This window comes from Colletotrichum destructivum, chromosome 1 (genome assembly GCF_034447905.1).
Source record: "Colletotrichum destructivum chromosome 1, complete sequence".
NCBI classification, from domain to species: domain Eukaryota; kingdom Fungi; phylum Ascomycota; class Sordariomycetes; order Glomerellales; family Glomerellaceae; genus Colletotrichum; species Colletotrichum destructivum.
Genome location: NC_085896.1, coordinates 4,778,502 through 4,797,413, shown reverse-complemented (window position 1 = coordinate 4,797,413; position 18,912 = coordinate 4,778,502). Strand labels below are relative to the sequence as shown.

The window sequence follows — 18,912 nt, the reverse complement described above, 5'->3', positions numbered from 1 at the left end:
TGCCAGTCAGAGCGGTCCCTTTCAAGGACCCACACCCGCCCCAACCCTGCAAACCTTGTCATGCCTTCGACACGGCAAATGGATTATCTGTCCTTCCCCAACTTGGAGGGTTGAACCATCTTCTACCTACCTACCTTACCTCAGGTACCTGTCTAGGTACTAGGTACGTAGAAACAGCTGGATGGCCCCATTACTCTTGTTCTCCCCCAGATACCCGTCGAGCCGCCGAACCGGCTGATGTTAGTCGTTGTTACTGTTAGACGGCCTGACTGATTGTCCATCTGCGACCGTATAACGGCCGGCTTGCAGGAGTCTTGTTTGACGTGCGGTTGCATCAAGGGCTCGTCGTCACTCGAACACTGTGACCGACTTCGATCTAATAGTGATCATCACATCCCCCAGAAATAATGCTTCGGATCGCAGTCAAAGATGCTCTATCGAATCGCATGTCAAAACGCCAAGCTATGCTACAAACCTGTATAGGCCCAGTCCTCCGTTTTCCCCCTATTGTATATACCAACGTTCCTTTCTGCTTGGTCATCGACCCTAATCCATCTTTGGCCCGTTCCTGTACTCGCCCTCCTTGTCATCGTATTCCTCTTCGTCGTCAATGATGGCCTCCTCGTTCTCCTCGTTTTCCAGCAACGTCTCCCCCTCAGCGTCCGTGGTCTCGTCGTCGACATCCGTGTTGCCCGAGATGAGCAGGCTCCTAAGGTCATCCTCGCTGAGGATCGTCTCGATACTGCCCCTACGGATCCACGGCCGCGTCTCGCGCCGCCCTTGCTCAATCAGCCTCTCCACTTTCAATCGGTTGCCTACAAACTTCAGGATCGGGTACCCGCGCTGCTGGCCCTCGTGGATCATGCGCGCCAACCGCGGCGGGTCCGGGTCTGAGAGGATATGGTAGAAGTCCGAAGCCACCGTCTTGGGCCAGATAGTGACGGTGCCGCTGAATGTCTGCAGAAAGAGCTGCGACCAGTCCTGACCAAGCGGCCGTGGAAGCAGCTCGGCATGCCGGATGAACTTGAGCCATTTCGTCATGTCCAGCTTGAGGTAATGCTCCACGGCAGACATGACATAGCCGCCGCGCCAGCCTTTACCCTTACGGTGCGTGACCGGATGGCCGACGGATCCGCGTGACGAGAAGAAGAAGAGATTGATGTGCGGGTTGACCTGGCTGACGATGGTGAAGTTGACGTTGAAGTGCAAGTTAAGCGCCTTGATCGGAATATCGGTCCGTAGGCTGCCGTCCTTCCACTTGTGCCCGAACGAGTAGGGCACCAGCGTGCCGTCGCGCTGCTTCATCATCAGCACGACGGGGTTGAGGATGCCGGGCACGGCGGCGGACGCGAGCACAGCCGACCAGATAACGCAGTCCGGGCTGGTGAGGTAGTTGCACAAGATGGTGGGCGAGTGTGGATCGGCCGGCACGCACGACACGTTCAGGATACGGCCCGTCCGCTCGTATGCCTCTCGGAACGTCATCGAGCCCCGCGTCCACCAGCTGCACTGCTTGGCCCAGTCGACCGAGTCGAACCGGGCCCCCGTCTTCCACCAGCGAGGGATCCACGTCCAAAAGGACTCGCGACACGCCGTGATACGGTGGGCGAGTGCTGGCACGAGCAGCTGCTTCAGCTCGTCGTTGGTGCGGGTCGCCACCAGGGCCGCAACCAGAGCACCGCCGCTGGTACCGGTAATTACGTCTGGTAGGAGGTCTGCCTCGAGGAGAGCCTTGATGACTCCGAAATGATAGTAGGCGAACGACGCCCCGCCAGACAGGCAGAGAGCCGTTCGTCCGTAGTTCGTATGCATGCCCTTGAAAATGGACCGCTTCTCTTCCATCGATAACTGCTTCGTGTTGAGAATGAACCTGATGCTTCTCTCCACTGTGGGGCGTCAGTCAGTCGTCCCATACCCCGAGAGAAGAACCGACATACCTTCGTCAATAAAGTTCTGGACCAGGTTCTTGGTGCCGTAGTACGTCTGACTGTACAGCCTGGGGTTCTCGACGCCCACAAAGTTGCTCTTCACGCAAGCCGAGAGCAAGGCATGAAGCTCCTCGACAGCAGGCTTGCTCTGGACTGTGTTCTGGCCCTCGTTGCCGGGGTCCTCGTTCTCATGCGCCTCGGCCCTCTGCCTGCACTTGCGCATCTGCTCCCATACCCGCTTGACCGTTTTGGAGTCGTAGTAGGCAAAGTCGTTCTCCTCCTTCCACCGCTGTCGGTCGAGATAGCTGTCCAGCTCCTTGGCGGCCACGACCCAGTCACGGTAGTTGTTGGTTCGACGCATGCTCCGACGCAGTCTCTCGCGCGTACCGCGCCAGGTTACAAAGTGCTCGTATACCCAAATGTACAGCCGAGTGTAGAGATATGTCATGGCCAGGGCGGCAAGCCAGGCACCGACGAAGAAGAGCATGGGCCACTTGAGGAGGGCGTAGAATATGCCCTCGCGGGTCTCGTCCTTCGTACGCGTCCCGAGGAGAGCCTCGGCAGCGCCCTTGGCCCTGTTCCTCCGCCTGCGAGACCCCCTCTTGACGATCCTCTGGTTGACAGGCGCCCAATCGTTCTGCGCCGTGATGAACATTTTGTGCTGGGTCGTCGACCCGTTGTGCGCTCCGCCGTTGCTGAAGGAGTGGTTCAGGGCCGGGCCGGGTGCCACGACGTCGCCGGCAGCGGCGGCCGCCGCCGCCGCAACGGCGTGCGGATCGTCCCTCTCATCCTCGTAGACGGAGCCTCTATTCGTAACGTCGAGCGAGCTGCTGCTCCTTAAGCCGGGGGACCGCAGCGATGTCGTTTCGTCCGGAGACTGCAGCGGGTCGGGGGCCTGTAGGGCCTGGATGAAGGCAGCGAGGTCAGCATCGTCGAGAAACTTTGTATCGAAGTCGGGCAGGCCTTCGGTGGTGAAAGTCTCAGGCGGGAAGCCGTAAACGTCTGTGTTGCTGCCGTTGCTTTGGGCAAACGAAACTCTGGATTGGTGCTCAGCCATGTCTGCGGGCTGTGTCGTTTATCGGGTCTAAGCGCATGATATAGCAGTGGGCTAATAGGGGGTAGAATGTCGTCAAGATGCGCGAGGGAGAGAGACGATGATGGGTTACCGGCAACGCCCCTGGGAGAAGCAATGGATGCTCGGTAGAGAAAGGGGAAGTGTCAGTGGCGTGGGCGTGGACGTGGATGTGATTGTGCAGGTGTGTAAGTGCGCGTCGCGTAAATGGTTAATTGCGTGGATAGCACCTGGGTCAGCGGCAGAGAATAGGTACGGATCGGTCAGTGTCTGCAGATGAACGGGTGATTATTTAGGGGGGTAGACGTTCAGGTGTTTAGTTGTACAGCTGTTTGTTGGGGGGAAGCGAAGCTAAACGGTTGTTGGTATGTCACTTTTGTGCCGGAAGCTTTGGTCAGGATGGCCGGCGTTCCTCGTCCTCGTCCTCCTCCTCCCTCCTCCTCCCCAGGGAATGCAATGTACGCCCGCGATGCCACGGGTCGGATGACGTCGGCAGTGGCTCTCAAATTGGATTTCGTTGGGGGGCGGCGAGACTCAAGTCTACCGAAGTAGGTAGGTAGCAGACAATTGCGCATTACTGGCTCCGCCGAACCGTCTTTGCCTAGGTAGGTAGCCACAGGGAAGCAGTGGCCCGTTGGGGGGCGTTTTCTTCAGTGGACGCCGTGCCTGGAAGAGGCAGTCTAGCGCATTCACCCAATAGGCCACACACAGTAGGTACCTACCTACCTCAGTACAGACACGCCACCAAGATGCTGGCAAGACACTCTCTTGGCTTATCTTACGTGAGGTAAGCAAAAGGGGATGGGGTGCTCCCCTGTCTATGCTGTTATTTTTGCCAGTGTACTCCGGAATCATCTGGAAACCTGTACCTAGGTATCTTCCTTCCTACTTGTATGTGACCACCCTTACCACCGCCGCAGATAATTAGAATCGAAAAGTCTCCAGATCGGGGTATCGGGATCTCGAGGTAGAACAAGGCTCCGCCCCAGTTCACTGTGCGGGCAGGGGCGGCAGGCGTACCCCTAAACCCCGACAAAAATACCACATAGACGCAGATAAAGATAAAGATGGGCAGAGCGCAGTGGGCCCTGTCTCCCAGTGATCAACGAGGCTGAGCGAGGAGAGAGAGATGAGGGGGGTTACTTCTTGACATGGTCGCGGGCGGCGGGCATGGTTCACATTTTTTTGGATTTTCGATTGTCTCATCATCGAGACGTCAGCCATCCTGGCGATGAGTCTGGGGCTGTGTGTGGCTTATGGAACAGGCCAAAGGGCCAGCCACACTCCACCTAAGCTCGACACATCATCACGCACCCGACGGAGTACCCGCCTCGAAACCTAGACGGCTTTGAACACGGTGGCCTCGGTTACATCACCATCACGACCCCGCTAGGAATACCTTGGTACTACCACGTACGAACGTCTGTGAGGCTCCGCAGGGATCGTCAAATTGGGTGGGCAATCCCGTCGCGAACAGTCACGTTCCGTAATGCTAGAGAGATCGATAGATCCCTTTGGTCGTTGACACACATGTGGCATGGTCGTGTGTCGATGTCGATGCAACACTAACTAGACAGAACAGCAGGCTAACAATTGAAACGCGTGAATAACCAGATTCCCATTCCCCAAGCCCAGTGAAGTACTCTAGCCTAACAAGCGTAACAACAGCCTTGACTGTTTTGGCTACCTGCATGATTGCACGACTGGCTGGCCGACCAAATTGCCATTGGGGCCAACCTGAGGCTGAGGACCTTCTCCCCTCCCGTGGATCAACGCAGAGCCCAGTAGCGGCATTTCGGTCCATTACGCACTTTCTTTCTTGTCCTCTCCATGTTATCTCAGCTTCGAATGCCGACGTCATGTCGCCCTCAAGCACTTCGACCAGAGGAAGCTTTCGTCGACGTGGCACCATGATATCGTTCCCGTGCCGACGCGTCTCGTTCGTACCATTCTCGCCAGTCGTCCGTGTGTGCTCCGTCCGCCTTGAACAACGCCAGGAAGCTCTAATCCGAGCCGTCGGCACGTGTTTAGACGTACTGCGAGAGCCACCGGATACCATCGCCGTAGCCTGTTCATCAATTTAGCCACTGCTGGTCGTTTCGCCGTGACACGCCGAAAACCACGTACCTTGTCTCAGAACAACCGAGCACATGAAGACCTCAATCGGCCGGATGCCCTCCAGAGGCACCTTGCCCTTGCCCGTCGTCTGGTACATGCCGAGCTGGTGACGCAACTCCTCCTCGGAAATGGCGTCGGGGTGGTCAATCTTGTTGCCGAGGATGACAAAGGGGACCTTAGCAAGCTCCTCCATCGACAGGAGGGCATCGAGCTCGGCCTTGGACTCGGCGAACCGCTCGTGGTCCTTGGCGTCGACGAGGAATACGATGCCGTTAACTTCGGGGAAGTAGTCCTTCCAGAGACGGCGGGCCTGCTGGTGACCACCCAGGTCGAAGGTAGTGAAGCGCACATTGCCGATGGCCAGCTCCTCGGAAGCTACAGAGGTGGTCAGAAACTGTACACGTGCGCAAGGCTCGACGCCCGTGTTCGTCGTCAACGACAAGGGATGTACTCACTAGGGTGGAGGGTAGGCTGGAGAATGGCGACACGATCGTTCTGTTGCAATCCGTCAGCTAGAGTTCCTCGATACCATATCGCCATGCCAGAGCATGCCCGCTAGGGCGCATCAAACGTGATGTCCGGCGGGCTCGAGGCATCGATGGGGTTGTATGCAGAAGTCGGGGGCATCATACCTTCAGCATGTGCAGCAGGGTCGTCTTGCCGGCATTGTCGAGGCCGAGAAAGAGGAGTTTAGCATGCTTGTTGAGCAAACCAAGGCTTGAAAGCACGTTGTAGACTATCGAGAGAACACCGGTCAGTTAGTCCATCGTCGTCCGACCAGGGATGGATGCTCGGCCACAAGAAGCGCAGATGGTTGCCCAAGCTCTCGAGGAGAGCATCTAGGCCGGGGATGAGAGAGGATGGAGAGAAGACAAAGACGTACACCAATCAATAAGCCACATCTTGACAGCTGAGGTGCAAGATTATAATCTGAATCGTGAGGGTGGTGTGTGGATGGGCGGTGGACGCGGAGTGGGCAGTTGATTGAGGTCGGGGAGTTTCGTAGAGGACCGGACTTTTGCTCACAGGAGACGTAGCGTGCAATGAGGTGTGGTAATAGATAGGTCCTGACTGCTGGGCCTGGACAAGTCGGGGGTGGTGCGTGCTGCGGTGCTATTGTGCTGTTGTGCTGTGCTGTTCTGTGCTGTAGGACGGATACTGGGGTGGTTGCTGCTGTGATGTGCTGCCTTAATATTTGGGCCGCAACCTGTCGGCGATAACTCCCTTCCTATCTATCGGACTTGGATGTGTGTCGGTGCGTCAGGGCGAAACTTACCTTGGACCCCTTTCTGGACTTGGACTCGCTCGAAATCTTCGATGGCAGTATCAGATGGGAAATGAACGATGCGTTGTAATCCTCAGCCTTCATGTTGCTCTGGACATCGACCGGCCTGCCTGCTTTTGTAGTGCAACTGGAAAGAACACATTGCATCCATATCCCCTTGCCTCCTTCTTGCGCCACGTGAGGAAGGCGTTGGGTCGAATCCGACTCATCGTATCGTGACCCAGAGGTGCATTAAACTCAATATCAACTATACAGACGGATACATTCTCGTTCGTTCAGCCGATCCAAGGCTGGCAAGACGCCAGAGAACACGTCATCATCTTTGGCTCAGCTCGGCTCGCCATAAGGGTTTTCACCATCTTAAGCGGTCACGGTGCGAAAAGGACAGTTGTGATTATCGGAGATCTGCGATATCTCGCAGGAATGCAGTTGATCAGGCTTCCTAATGCTATGTGTTCGCTCAACAACCATGCAAGCCCTCGTACACGCTATTCCAGGGGTATTCGTGCTCCAGTCCAGGCGCCGTTGGACTCCCAAAAACAAACTGAAATGAAACCGTTAAAATAGAAGATGAAGCGAAGAAACAGGTGCGAAGCCCTCGGTCGTCGAGAGATGCTCCGGTGTGTAAAAAAGATATGTGCAGTCCGAAAGGACGTTGAAGTAGTATCGTATATGTCATGAACCCCACCTTTCCATGCACCTTTCCATGCAAAACGCCATGCGGGAGTATCTGTGTCCTGCTGTAAAATGCAAATCAAAACTCCACCCAAATATGTGATGTAAAACGTCTTCTAGACGGAGAGGACATAATTGCCCTGGTCGATCTTGCCAGCCATGAGCAAGCCCAGCTCTCGCATGCGCTCACAGCCAAGGCCACGCTGTGGCTTGCGCTCGGGGACTTGTCCCTTGCGAGCGCGGTTGCAGTATTTTTGATAGAACTTTTCTTTGCGACGCTGTCGCTTCCGCTCGAGGCCCTTGACAATGTCAATGGCGCCACGAATGTGAATGTCGTTGGCTGGAGCCTTGACGCGACGGCCTTTGGCCATGTGGGGGAACATGGAAGGAGGGCGAGGAAGGGACTTGGTGACAGTGAGCCCGGGGCGGGATGCCAAGGTCTTGAACGCGATGGCGCCATGGCCATTGCGAGGGGACGCAGGAGGAGAACGAAGCATCTGCGGCACAGGCGACCTCAGGCGACGGGGCGAAGGTCCATCAAAGAGGCGACGAGGGGAACGGCCGCGAGCCTTTGGGGCAGGAGATGCACGACGCTTCAGAGGGGGAGGCGAGTGGAAGCGTTTGGGAGAGGTGTGCTCTGTCTTCTTGCGGCGACGGCTTCTGTCATTCGCATGGTGCAAGTCGTCCATCTTTCCGTGGAAGAACATCTCGTCGTCACTGCTGTGGTGAACAGGGTTGTAAATCTCCTCTTCACCCTCGTCCTCAGGGTCGGAGGCCGGGAAGCTAGGGTCGATATCCTGTGGGATGAGCTGGAGCTTCTCGCGCCTACGAGCCGCCAGGCAAGACATGTAAGCGTCCTCCATGGGACGGTCCTCGTCAAGGGTGCCGCAGACGAAGTCGGTGCTGTCAGGGAGCTCAGGAGTGCCGGGACGGATCTTGATGCGGTGAGCCCGGCCACGTCGGGCGCGGAGGCTGGTCCGGGAGGCAATGGAGGAGTCCGAAAGCTGCTCAGGAAGGGAGGGACGTCGAGCAATGGGAGTGCTGTCAATGTTCTGCACGGTGGAGCGGCCCGGAGTCCATAAGCGAAGATCCTCATCTTCATCCTCCTCCTCGTCGGAGTCGGCGAACCCGGTCTCCTCATCGGTCTTGTAACCGTCAGAGTTGTCGTCCTCATCAGAGGCCTCGTCGTCGTCCTCGTCCTCCTCATCCTCGACATCATCGCCATCGTCCAGGTTATCGAGATCTTCATCGTCATCGAGGGCGGTCGCCATCTCTTCCTCCTCCTGCTCGGCCTCCTCTTCTACCTCGGTCGCCAACTTGCGAATGGCATTCTCCTTCTGCAGGGTGTCGTCGATGGTGATGCGGCGACCCTGCGAGGAAAAGGCCTGGCGGATCCAGTCATCCTCACGGGGGATGTCGCTGGCGAACTCATGGAAGTGAGAAGACTCGTTGTTCAAGTCATTGACGTTGGCGGTGATGTACTTCTTCGTGGTGGGAGACTTCACGTCCACGTCGGAGCGGGGAGGGGCAAGCGATGGCCTAGGGGAGCGCGAGCGGCTAGCAGAAGAGCGGGACTTGCGGGCGGTCAGCGGGGAGGACTGCTTGGCCAAGGCGGGCGGCTGAAGGCGAGCAGCGGCCATCTCCATGCGCTGGGGTGGCGTGTTCTGCGTGGAAGCAGGGCGCTGAGGAACGGGGCATGCGAACTTGATGCAAGGCTTGCGCTGGGTCTCCTGGGCAGAAGGGGCCTTGACCATGGGCTGGGCCTGAATGGGCTCGGCAGCCTTGGGTTTTGCAGCACAGGCGAACTGAATACAGCGCTTCTTGGGGGCATCCTTGGCAGGCTCGTCGTTGAGGTTCAGATAACGCATCTCAGGGAGAGGAGGGCTAGGAGTATTGGCGCGGGAGGGGCTGGTCAAGCCGGTGTCGCTCGTCAGGTCGGCGGTAGAGGCCAAGCTGATGTTACTGGCCATGGAGCGTCGGCGAGCGAAGAATGACATGCCCGGGCGGACCTCGGGTTCCTCGTCTTCGGAAGGGCTGTGAAGAGCCTTGGTCAGGAGGGAGGCGTTGTGGTCGAGGATAGTGCGGCGGATTGGGTTTCTCTTGAACATGCTGGCCATGGGAGAGATGGGCAATTGCGCATCCGGAGGCTCGTCGACATCGGCGGGTTCGTCTTCTACCATCGAGGGCATGTTGGCACAATCTGTCGACCAAGCGAGGACGTTTGACGCCGCGGCGTTGTGTGTGTGGTGCGTCATGGTGGAGATGTGACGATGTCGATAGAGAGAAGGAACAGGGGTTATATCGGGATCTCGGCTCGCGAATAAGTGGCTAAAGGTTGGTAATTGCAGGCCAAGTCGTTCAATGACGCTTCTAGCAGGCGCAACTGGTCGAAGCTCGACTCCGTAAGGACCGAAATGGTCGAGGTGAATGCGGGTGGTTGTGGCGGGTATATGGCTGCCTGTGGCAAGCGGCTATTGTTGTAGTAGTTGTTGGTTTGTCTTATGTGAGTGGTATGCAGAGAGGGTGTCCTCCAGGCGGACGTGCAGCTGAAGATCGTCTCGAAAGACGATTGCTGCAGATCAAATCGTGTCCCTAGGGACCGTGAGGCTATAAGAACAGAACAGACATGATCGAAGAAGCAATAGATGGTGGTGGTGGTGGTGTTGTTGTTGTTTTTGGGGGGTAGACGAGGGAGATTATAGGATGACCGGGCGCTGGCTCAATGTGAGGCGCGGTAGCGTGATGATTTCAGGGTCCTGGGGGTACAAGAATAACTGAATCGAGAATGCAGATCCTTGGTGAAAAGGGCGAGCGTGGATGAGAGTGCGGCGGTGGCCGTGAGCAGCGTGGGTGCGGACTATCTCTCTTTCTCTCTCACACGCACAAGGATTAATGTGTGCTGGGCGAACAGATGACGTCGGGCCTAGCGTGGCGCAGGGCGAATGGCGAAAACAGGTAGACAGAACGGATGGAAGAGAAGGAGGAAAGATGGAAGGAGGAACGGGGAGAGAGGAAGGGCGCTGGGATAGATGGTCGGACACAGAGAGAACTTTAACAGGTTCCGTGTTATTCTTGGCGGGTTCGAGGATGGAGGTGGGATGAAAATTCAGGATTTTCAGAGGCTGAGGGCTTGGGCCGTCCGTCTGCTTTTGGTGTCTGGGCCAGAAGGGAGTACAATGGATGAAGACTCAACCATGTGCTGGGGAGACCTGACAGGTAGCTCGAGGCGACAACCTGGGAAGAAAGGCAACCAGAAAGGTGGGAGTGAGTGGGCGTGGGACAAGATGGATGGATGAGGGATGGATGAGGGAGGGGCCTGGGGGGGAGTGTAGGGAAGTGGCGACGACGACGGACAGAGGCCGCGACAAGTGGAGGTCAGTTGGCCAGTTTTTCCAAGGGCAAATCCTCTTACCGCCTCGCTGGTGCTGGTGCTGGTGCTGGTACTGGTGCTGCCGTTGAGGTGGGAGGTGTGCGGTTGAGTGGGTGGGTGTAGGGGCGTGTGAATCAGGGTGGCTCCGTACCGTACCGGGTGTGTAAGTTGATTGCGAGAGGTGTGTGGTGGAGGGGAGCAGTGCTACCGTTTGCTGGCGGGCGGCCGAAATATGCGGTGCAGGCTCCAGTCATTCAGTCAGCCAGCAGCAGTTGGCAGCAACGACAGGCGAAGCAGACGAGCGTCTGACTGGGAGGGGGGCAAGTGGGCGAGAGGTGATTGATTGATTAATGGAGTGATAGAGAGAGAGAGAGGACTTGAATGCGTATCCGCGTTGGTCAGGTGGATGCTGTCGGGAGGGGGGAAACAACTGCGTGGTGGTGTGGTGTCTGGCATAAGGTGTTTTTGGGGGGCCGCAGTCGTTGTTTCTGCCAGACGACGGGAAGGTCCTTTGAGCGTCTGTCTGTCTGAGGCAGTGGCACAGCAAAGGCAAAATACACAACAAAAAAGGGAGGCAGATTGCGAGCCAAGGCCAAGGAGGACAGAGTCCAAGCTGATCAACTCCGATCTTGAGCCAACCGATGGAGAGCGGCGAGCGAGATGAGAGAGATGGAATTGGGGTTTGCTTGGCGAGGTCACAGTATACTGTAGGATATTTGAATGTCTTGGCAGACAAGGCGCTTTGTAGGCTGTGAAATACGGATTGCGGATCACGGATCAGGTCAGAAAGCAAAGCAGAAAAGAAGGCAATGAAAAGTACAAGGCTGTAGCAAAGCAGGTCGAAAGACAAGCAGAAGTGGGGGATTGGATTGCGCGTGCTTGTGATTACATTGCGTCTTTTTTTCCCTCATCCCTCTTTTCTTGCACTTTGTTTTCGTCGTAACTGTTCTTATGTTCATTTTGTCTCTCTTTCCAACTGGACCAGCCAGACGCGGCCTGGTGCTTGTGGTCTGGACCCCCATCGCGTTGCTCTCGTCAGTTCCAGGGGTGGGGGTTTTTTTTTTCTTACAAAATTTGGTTGTGTCTACTTTTTTTTCCCTCTCCCGCTCCCAGGTTCCTCTTTTTTCAATTTTTTTTAACGTGGGGAATCTGCTTTCGAGTATTTCCAATTTCTTCTCTTTGTGTTCCTTGGACTGTCCGTTTGTCTCCGACGCCGGGGGTGGTACGGATTGAGATCGGGGGAGGAAACTCGGTGTCAATTTGCCAAAAGCTGTCAATACCACAAGTAGGTAGGGTGGAGCTCCTAAATGTGGCAGGGACCTCTCACCCACCCCCCTGGCCATCAATAAGAGTGCATGTTCTTTCTACTGTGGAATCCATAAAGGAAGAATCGGGGATGGGGCAGGTCTTTCAACCAGAAGAAAAACGGCTAGCATCGTCAGGGGTGTGTCCACACAGTGTGCATGGTGCAACAAAAATGCCGGGAATGGCAGGAAACGCTCGAGGGCGCACGGCCAAGAGCTACCCCCAAATGCCCCAAAGTAACCACCGGGGGCTGCGGGAATCTGCGGCACTTTTTCGCCTTTGGTCGGGTACCGCGCCAAGGAACTCAAGCTTCGAGCCGAAAACGGACCTAGCCGGGGGGGACCAACCTCGGACGAAGACCTCCCACAATTACCACGGTATGCTACCTGGTTCCTATTGGCTCCAAGTTCTGAGGTGAACAACCATCCTACAAAGTACACCTGCCTGACCATGGGCCTGAAGGGGTACGTATCCAGTAGGTCTTGACTCCCATCCCAGCCTTCGCCGAGTGCCCTGCCCCTGCCCATCGAATGCAATCGACACTCACGAACCGAACATGACATGCGGCAAGGCGTGGTACGGCGTGGCATTTGGCATGGCTGGCTTTCGCACGCCGCGGCAAATACTCCGCCGGTCCGCAGGTGGGTTGGCCATTGGCAATTGCTGGCCTTGCTAGTGGCTGAATCTGCGCAAAGGGACCGCCTGCATCTCATCTCTCCACTCGTCGCCCTGTCTCGCTTGCGGTCAGCATCTGTGGATAGTGAATGTTGAGGCAATGTAACCCTCGACACCACGAGTGCTCCGTGCTTCGTGCTTCGTGCTCCGTGCTCCAGAGCTCAACTAGGTACCTCCCTATCTGGGGATTGCCCCCTACACACTACCTGTACCAACCCGCTACCCAGCTCAAAAGACAGGTGCTGGGGGCACTCAGGCCACTAGGTAGGTAGCATAGGTGTGTACTGCTCCGCTAAGCTAGGTAGGGGCCGAGGACGAAATGGACGGGTCCCGCGCGCCATCCATCTCCCATTTCCCGAATCACTGCTCTGCGACTCCGCAACAGCACATCAAGCACCACCGCTGCGTATGTAAGTCTTACCTATCCGTACCCTCCCTTGCCTTAGCTCATCTCGTCCAAAGTGACATGCGTCCGCCCTACTAACTTCGTATGACGGGCAGGTCACCGCTGATTTGCCGCGGAACTATTCTTACCTTGTTCTCCCCGATTCTGATCAGTCGGACCCCTCTTGCAATCTCGACAAACAAACCACCACTGACACCATTCACCACAAAAAACACTGCGCTTATGTCGCGGTCATCATCCGTCGTCGCCCAGCTTCCATCTTCCATCATCATCACCCGTCGCCCCCCACCCACCCTCCCTCCTCCTTTAACTGGCTCTGTACGAATAGTATTGGCAGTATTGGCTGCATTGCTGCATGCACCTGCACGTGTCCTCGTGAGGCCGCCGTCGATTTTCCTTGGCCGCCCGGTTCCCACCCGTCTCATCTCGTTATGTCTCGTCGTTTCCTGAACGAAAAATCCCACGCTCCTCCAACCGGCAACTCAGTCAAAGCTCTGACATTCCCCATTGACACGTTCCTCTCTCGCTCTCTCATGCCCTGACCTGCCCTGCCCTACCCTGCCCTGTGGGTGTGGATATGGATGTGGATGTGGACGGTCAAGTGGCTCTGGTCCAAACAAGGCTTTCCAATTGGCAACATGCCCATCTGCGCCCCTCTATCCAGCTTTGTTCCTCTCACTCCCCGCTCTGCTTCTATTCAGAGAAACCCCGCTGTGTCAATAGTATCGACGACCGGTTCTTACCGAGGGATAGCAGCGATAATATGGGCAATATCTCATCCAAAACGCCGGGCCTTGACTCGACATCTACCCCGTGAGTTACCCCGTAGGCCCGCAGGAGCCACACATTGGCCTTGCGTCGAAGCAATCGATTAAAGTGAGACATTTTCCATCTTTCGCCGACGCCGACGACAAGCCATCCTCGTCTTCGAACCTCTTGCACCACGTCAATTGCACGTTGCACCTTTCAGGCACAGCCGTCCTGCCACAGCCGTTCTGCCGCCCGTCGATCCCCCCCTCTTCTGTCTCGGCTGTCCTCTGGTTCCCCTAGAGCATCTCTTGAGGGATATCCTCCCCCAAATGAACATCAGAACGCACTTGAACTTCCGCTTCATCGATGCTCCATGTTCTCTCAGGCAGCCCCCCAACCACATCAGACGGAATCGGGCCTCGACACTGGGGACTCGTCGTTTAACTGCCACCAGTTCCGCATAGCTCAGGCAGCTCAGCCCTTTTGAGTATATGTGCGCGAGCAAGCAATATCAGACCTGGTAGTGGCATGCCAGTTTCCCAGTCCACATGGAAAGGACCAAAACTAAGCCTGTCCGTTGATGTCGTTGCGTGTGTAGCAGCTAGAGTAGTACCGATCCATCGGCATCAAAGATGTGAGAGGCTAGTCGTCCCTTCGTCCGGCCCAAAACTTCAAACAAAACACGCCATCAAGATCGCTCAGCAGCTAGCGCTCTTGAACTTTCCCGGATTCTCAAGCAAGCTACAGTACACACCGGCAAACGTGGGCCACGGACCTTGGAGCTGGTGGTGGTCGCGGTGGACATGCAAGACGTTTCTCACTGCGCCGTCCGACGGTGCTGATCCTCCCTCCATCCACATGCAAAGTCCTTGTTGACTTGTGATTGTGTATCCCGTACCTTGGACCACCGGTTACAGAAGAGCTCCCGGCTCCTGCCTCCCGACTCCTGAACCTGCAAGCCCGACGCCCATCAACAGAGAACAAGCTTCAGCCCGACAGCCCTCATCCCGGCCCATTTCTCCGTGGCACCACGGTGATGCCAAGCCTCGGGTCACTGGAAGCGCATTCATCCATAATCGACGAGAGCAACAGGCTGTGACGTGAATTATATCATAAGCCGAGCGGCCGTTTTGCGCTTCTGCAATGCTGCTGCTTCCTGTAGGATGTAGGTCTGTACGCCGTGGCCGACGAGCCGCCGGCATGAAGCAGCAGCCTTGAATGCGGTAAAGTCTGACATTGTTCCCGTGGCCACACGTCCCCTTCAAGCTCAAGCTCAAGCTCAGACTCGGCCTCAGCCTTGGAGCGGGTGGTGGGCATGTAGCATGACGCCAGCCAGCATCTGCGACGGTCTGTTTCTCTGCTGCGGCTTTCTTGGCATTCGGGCGAGAGCTTGGGAAAGGGAACTGCAACGAGAGTGAGAAGATGGAACCCGAAGACTGGCGGATGCGGGTGTGCGTGCGCGGGCATCGCGACAATCGCCCGTCCGCCCTAGGCCGATTCCGGCCGCGAGCTTGTGTTTGGGGTTTCGGGCGCCATAGGAGACGTAGAGACTCCTGGGGAGTTGGGGCACAGGCGAGGAGGGTATCTCTGCCTCGCTTTTTTCCTATCCAGCTCGGACGCCCGCCAAGAGATTCAACGGTCTCCGATGGACTCTTTCGTCCTCGCGCGACACGGCGCGACAGCTTCTTCACACAAAGCCGCGGCCTTTCGAAACACACGACAAAGAAATCCTGCAAATGGTGAGGCTCGGTTTTTCTGAGACCTGCCTGAAAACGAGTAACAACTTGAGGTGCCCAGTTGTCCACTATATCCAGATTCCGACCTGCTTGCGGCGTCCCGGGCTGCCCCTCTTTGTCTTGGTATTGGCTGTCTAGGGCCGAGCGAGCCTGCGATGAGGATCCCCCTTTACATCCATCCGACGACTCTGACGGTGGTGTTGTAGCCAGCCAGCAGCAGATGGAATGGAGCATCAGAGGAAAAGCGCAATGAATTGCCCCGTCCGGCACATGCTTCCGTTGCTGGCCCCTCTTGGTCTCGAGTCCTTCGGTCTCTCGGTCTCTCCATCCCCACATCCAATCCCCCTTGCCTATCCTCTACTCTGCTGGGCCTATTGGCGCTGCTCTCTCCCTCTCCTTCCCCTCTCTCTCCTCTACGTGTGGGCATGTGCGTCCGCCGGTCGACGAGTTAATGTGGGTGCGCAACCGGGTGATTCAGCGGGCGTTGGACCCTAGTAGATACCATCAACATTGGGGGTCATTTCATGGCATTTGCGGCACCTCCTGCTCATTTCCTCCTCGCCAGGTCTGGCCTTGCCCCAAGATTATGGATTATGGGCAAAGGTTACCGATGTCATGACAATTCTCAGGAGACCTTCCGGTTTGTATTGTTGAACATTATCGACCAACAAACATCACATGTCCCTGGCACGATGGAAAGTTACGACATGCTTCACTATCGGTCTTGACACCCATTGTTGTCAACGACGAGTCGTGGGACTTTCTCTCTCCTTCTCCCTGTGTCTGCCCAACACCCATGCCCATCCAACGCGACGTCGGATGTCCCGCCTACCTCCTCATCTTCACCCATGCAAGCTGTCGAAGAGAGAGATAGGCTCGCAGGCAGGCCAACACAGCAAACCCCGCGCCTCGCATCTCTTTGATCGACGACCCCCTGCTAGCCAACCCGCCGATTCCATTTGGAAACTGGCGGAGCATTGGTTTCTGGTGCGATGAAGGCCCTGTATATTACCCCGCATTCTGAGATGATGGGGCGAGTATTCCGACGCCGCCAACCTCCTTCAACTGCTCGCTCTTGTTGCGGCTGCACCTGCAGCTCTTTCCGCCTTACTCTCTCAAATCCCCATGCGGCAGCGGCGCGTAGCGTTGGAAATTCGTCGCGGTGCATCGACTGGTCAGCCAGCAGGAAGAACCCACGCGGGTCGTCGCAACCCTGCAGACGAGACACGCAGAAGACGACGAAGATGATCGACAGGTTCAACTAAGACTTCTGGCGACTCTTCCCACCTAGCTTGCGTCTTGTCTTGCCTACACCCTCAAGAACCAAGAATTCCCAAGCATCCACAACTCCGAGATTCCTTGATGCTACTCATGCACTCGTGTCGTCAAGCCCGCGGCATCCCATAGACTAGACTGATTGCAAAGTGGCAACCAGCAGTGCACTCTGACTGCCGCCGTGCCTTGGGTAGCTGGACCTACTACTAGTGTAGTGTTGTTGCTCTCTGATACCTCCCATGCCGTCACCGTCGACAGACTTTCAAGCTCCTCGTCGGTCCGAAGGTTGGTCCAAGTAGGATGCCAACAAGCCGACGAACCCAGGATTGTCGTTGACGCATGGGGAATAAACAAACTCACGACGGGCTCCTTGGGCAGCGGGCGGTCGAGGAGAAGGAAATGAGCAGACGGAGCCATAGAGTGCCACCCTCCCACTCTACGGGGTCCTCGTACACCACACCTCAGGTAGCCAATGCGCTACCTCATTGGCGTAGGAGCTTTGCTTGTCTGGGGAAGTGGTCGTTACCCCTAAACATAAGCTCCGACACGTTGGAAGCAAAGCCTACATACTCTGTACCAAGTACTCAACCCCCCCCCCCATCCCCTGCAGTCCCCAAGCGGTGAAGGGGGCACAAAGAAAACAGCCTGAGTAAGAGGAGGGTGTGAGGGAGGCCGTCTCGGGAGGCCGCTTTGGGAAAACCCCGAATCTCGGTTTAGTGCGTACTCGGAAACGTGGGAGGAGAAGGATGGATGGGAGGGAGGGAGGGAGGGAAGGTCTGGCTATTGCTGAACCAGTGAGCCACGTCCATTCAGCCGTCCAGTTCCTCGGATACCGCTCCGGTGAAAAGGTTTGGCCGTTATTTTCGCGTTTGGCTTCTTCTCTGCTTTCTTTTTTGGCTTTGCGCTTGGAAAGGATGGCTGGAGAAAACTAACTTTCAGTCCGACTTTTCGTCACCTGGCATGTGCCGTCATGTCGAAATGTTGCTTTTGGGGGGGGGGGTTGCCTTTACTCCCCAAATTCAGGGTCTCAGTCATGCCTTCGTGGAGGATTTTACGAGGGAACGCTCGGAGAGTTTTCGCGAGGGAAGTCGGGAGTTTGTCTTCGTGGCGGGCTGCATGTTGAGTGTGTGCACCCGTATATGTGAAATGCTTTTTCACGACTTCTCACACTTCGTGGTGTTTCCCCCGTCACCCTCACCCTTTGCTCGCGCCCCTTTGCATCAGCATCATCTCTCTACCTTCGGGCGCTAGTAGTAGACAAAGCACAGTGTCACAACCGTCGTATCCCATGCCAAGGAGTCTCAGAACAGAAGAGATATCCCGTTGCCCGGAAAGCTTGTCGCATAGAAAGCGGCACGAGACGAGATACATGCCTTTGCGCGATAAAGTCATGGCGCCTCGAACCCTGCTCTTCTTCCCTCCCTCTCCCCTCTTCAACCCTTTGCTGCCTCGTCTTCGTCTGATGTCCGTCGTCACCGGTCTCGGTTCCTTCCAGAACGTCCAAGGAAGACAACCTTGTTTGGCGGCGGTGAGCAGACGAGCAGTCGTGAGCCTCCCCTCCATCATCCTTCCCTGTCTTCGCCTTCTCCATCCGTCATTGCTAGCCGAGTGCCGAGCTGCAAGCAAGTGGTGTCGCGAGTCACGGACCGTGAGCGTGACCGCATCCTCTGGCGTTTCAAGAACCGCGGATCTTTTCTTCCTCGGGGGAATCTCTCTCTTTCTCTCAGGGTGCCTATCCGGGGGGACGCGGCGGTACCGCTGTCGCCGTTATGCTCGCCTCGTTCGCCTCTCTTCCTCCCACCCCGGAGGCTTCCCAGGCCCATTCGTCCAGTCATCAGGCAGGTCGCTGTTCCATTTGCAGACTCCGGGGTGGCCAGTTGGGGGGGGTTGGGGGACTTGGTTGATCGCCATCAGCTTTTGCTGTTTCGTTTCGAAGGATGGGCGGAAAGGGGCAACGACAACCTGCCAAGCCTTTGCCGGAGTCGGGAGGGGCTTTTCCGCAGCTACCTTTTTTCTCCTTGGGGAAACCTGGAGACAAGCACATACGTCGTACATCGTAAGCGCACGTTGGTAGATCCGTACCTGGGCTGTTGTTGTGTTCCCCCCCGTTTTCCTCCCCCGGGAATGGAATGTCGGGATTAGCGACCGCTCTCTCTCTCTCTCTCTCTCTCTCTCTCTCTCTCTCTCTCTCTCTCTCTCTCTCTCTCTCTCTCTCTCTCTCTGTGGCGACCCATCCCGACGGCGGTTGAATCCTGGTTAGACCAGGCCGGCGTACCAGCAACGTATCCCGGCTCAGAGACGCGGGGACCTCGGTGTA

The 18,912-nt window shown here is 56.6% G+C and overlaps 4 protein-coding genes across 4 annotated transcripts; 1 reads left to right on the top strand and 3 right to left on the bottom strand.

Annotated features, from left to right (window-relative positions):
- Positions 1-421: 421 nt before the first annotated feature.
- CDEST_01443 (Putative patatin-like phospholipase domain, Acyl transferase/acyl hydrolase/lysophospholipase) lies at positions 422-3,407 on the bottom strand. The gene is made up of 2 exons (XM_062917602.1): positions 1,938-3,407; positions 422-1,886 (listed from the first exon to the last, which is right to left on the bottom strand). The coding sequence occupies exons 1-2, from the start codon at positions 2,983-2,985 to the stop codon at positions 547-549; spliced, it is 2,388 nt and encodes a 795-aa protein (XP_062773653.1). The 5' UTR covers positions 2,986-3,407; the 3' UTR covers positions 422-546.
- Positions 3,408-3,943: 536 nt separating this feature from the next.
- CDEST_01442 (Putative small GTP-binding protein) lies at positions 3,944-6,154 on the bottom strand. The gene is made up of 5 exons (XM_062917601.1): positions 6,002-6,154; positions 5,751-5,854; positions 5,574-5,613; positions 5,128-5,493; positions 3,944-5,068 (listed from the first exon to the last, which is right to left on the bottom strand). The coding sequence occupies exons 1-5, from the start codon at positions 6,018-6,020 to the stop codon at positions 5,028-5,030; spliced, it is 570 nt and encodes a 189-aa protein (XP_062773652.1). The 5' UTR covers positions 6,021-6,154; the 3' UTR covers positions 3,944-5,027.
- A 647-nt stretch (positions 6,155-6,801) lies between these two features.
- Positions 6,802-11,317, bottom strand: CDEST_01441 (uncharacterized protein). The gene has a single exon (XM_062917600.1). The coding sequence runs from the start codon at positions 9,331-9,333 to the stop codon at positions 7,195-7,197; it is 2,139 nt and encodes a 712-aa protein (XP_062773651.1). The 5' UTR covers positions 9,334-11,317; the 3' UTR covers positions 6,802-7,194.
- Positions 11,318-13,148: 1,831 nt separating this feature from the next.
- On the top strand, positions 13,149-18,831 carry CDEST_01440 (uncharacterized protein). Its single transcript, XM_062917599.1, has one exon. The coding sequence runs from the start codon at positions 17,884-17,886 to the stop codon at positions 18,667-18,669; it is 786 nt and encodes a 261-aa protein (XP_062773650.1). The 5' UTR covers positions 13,149-17,883; the 3' UTR covers positions 18,670-18,831.
- The last annotated feature ends 81 nt before the right edge of the window (positions 18,832-18,912 follow it).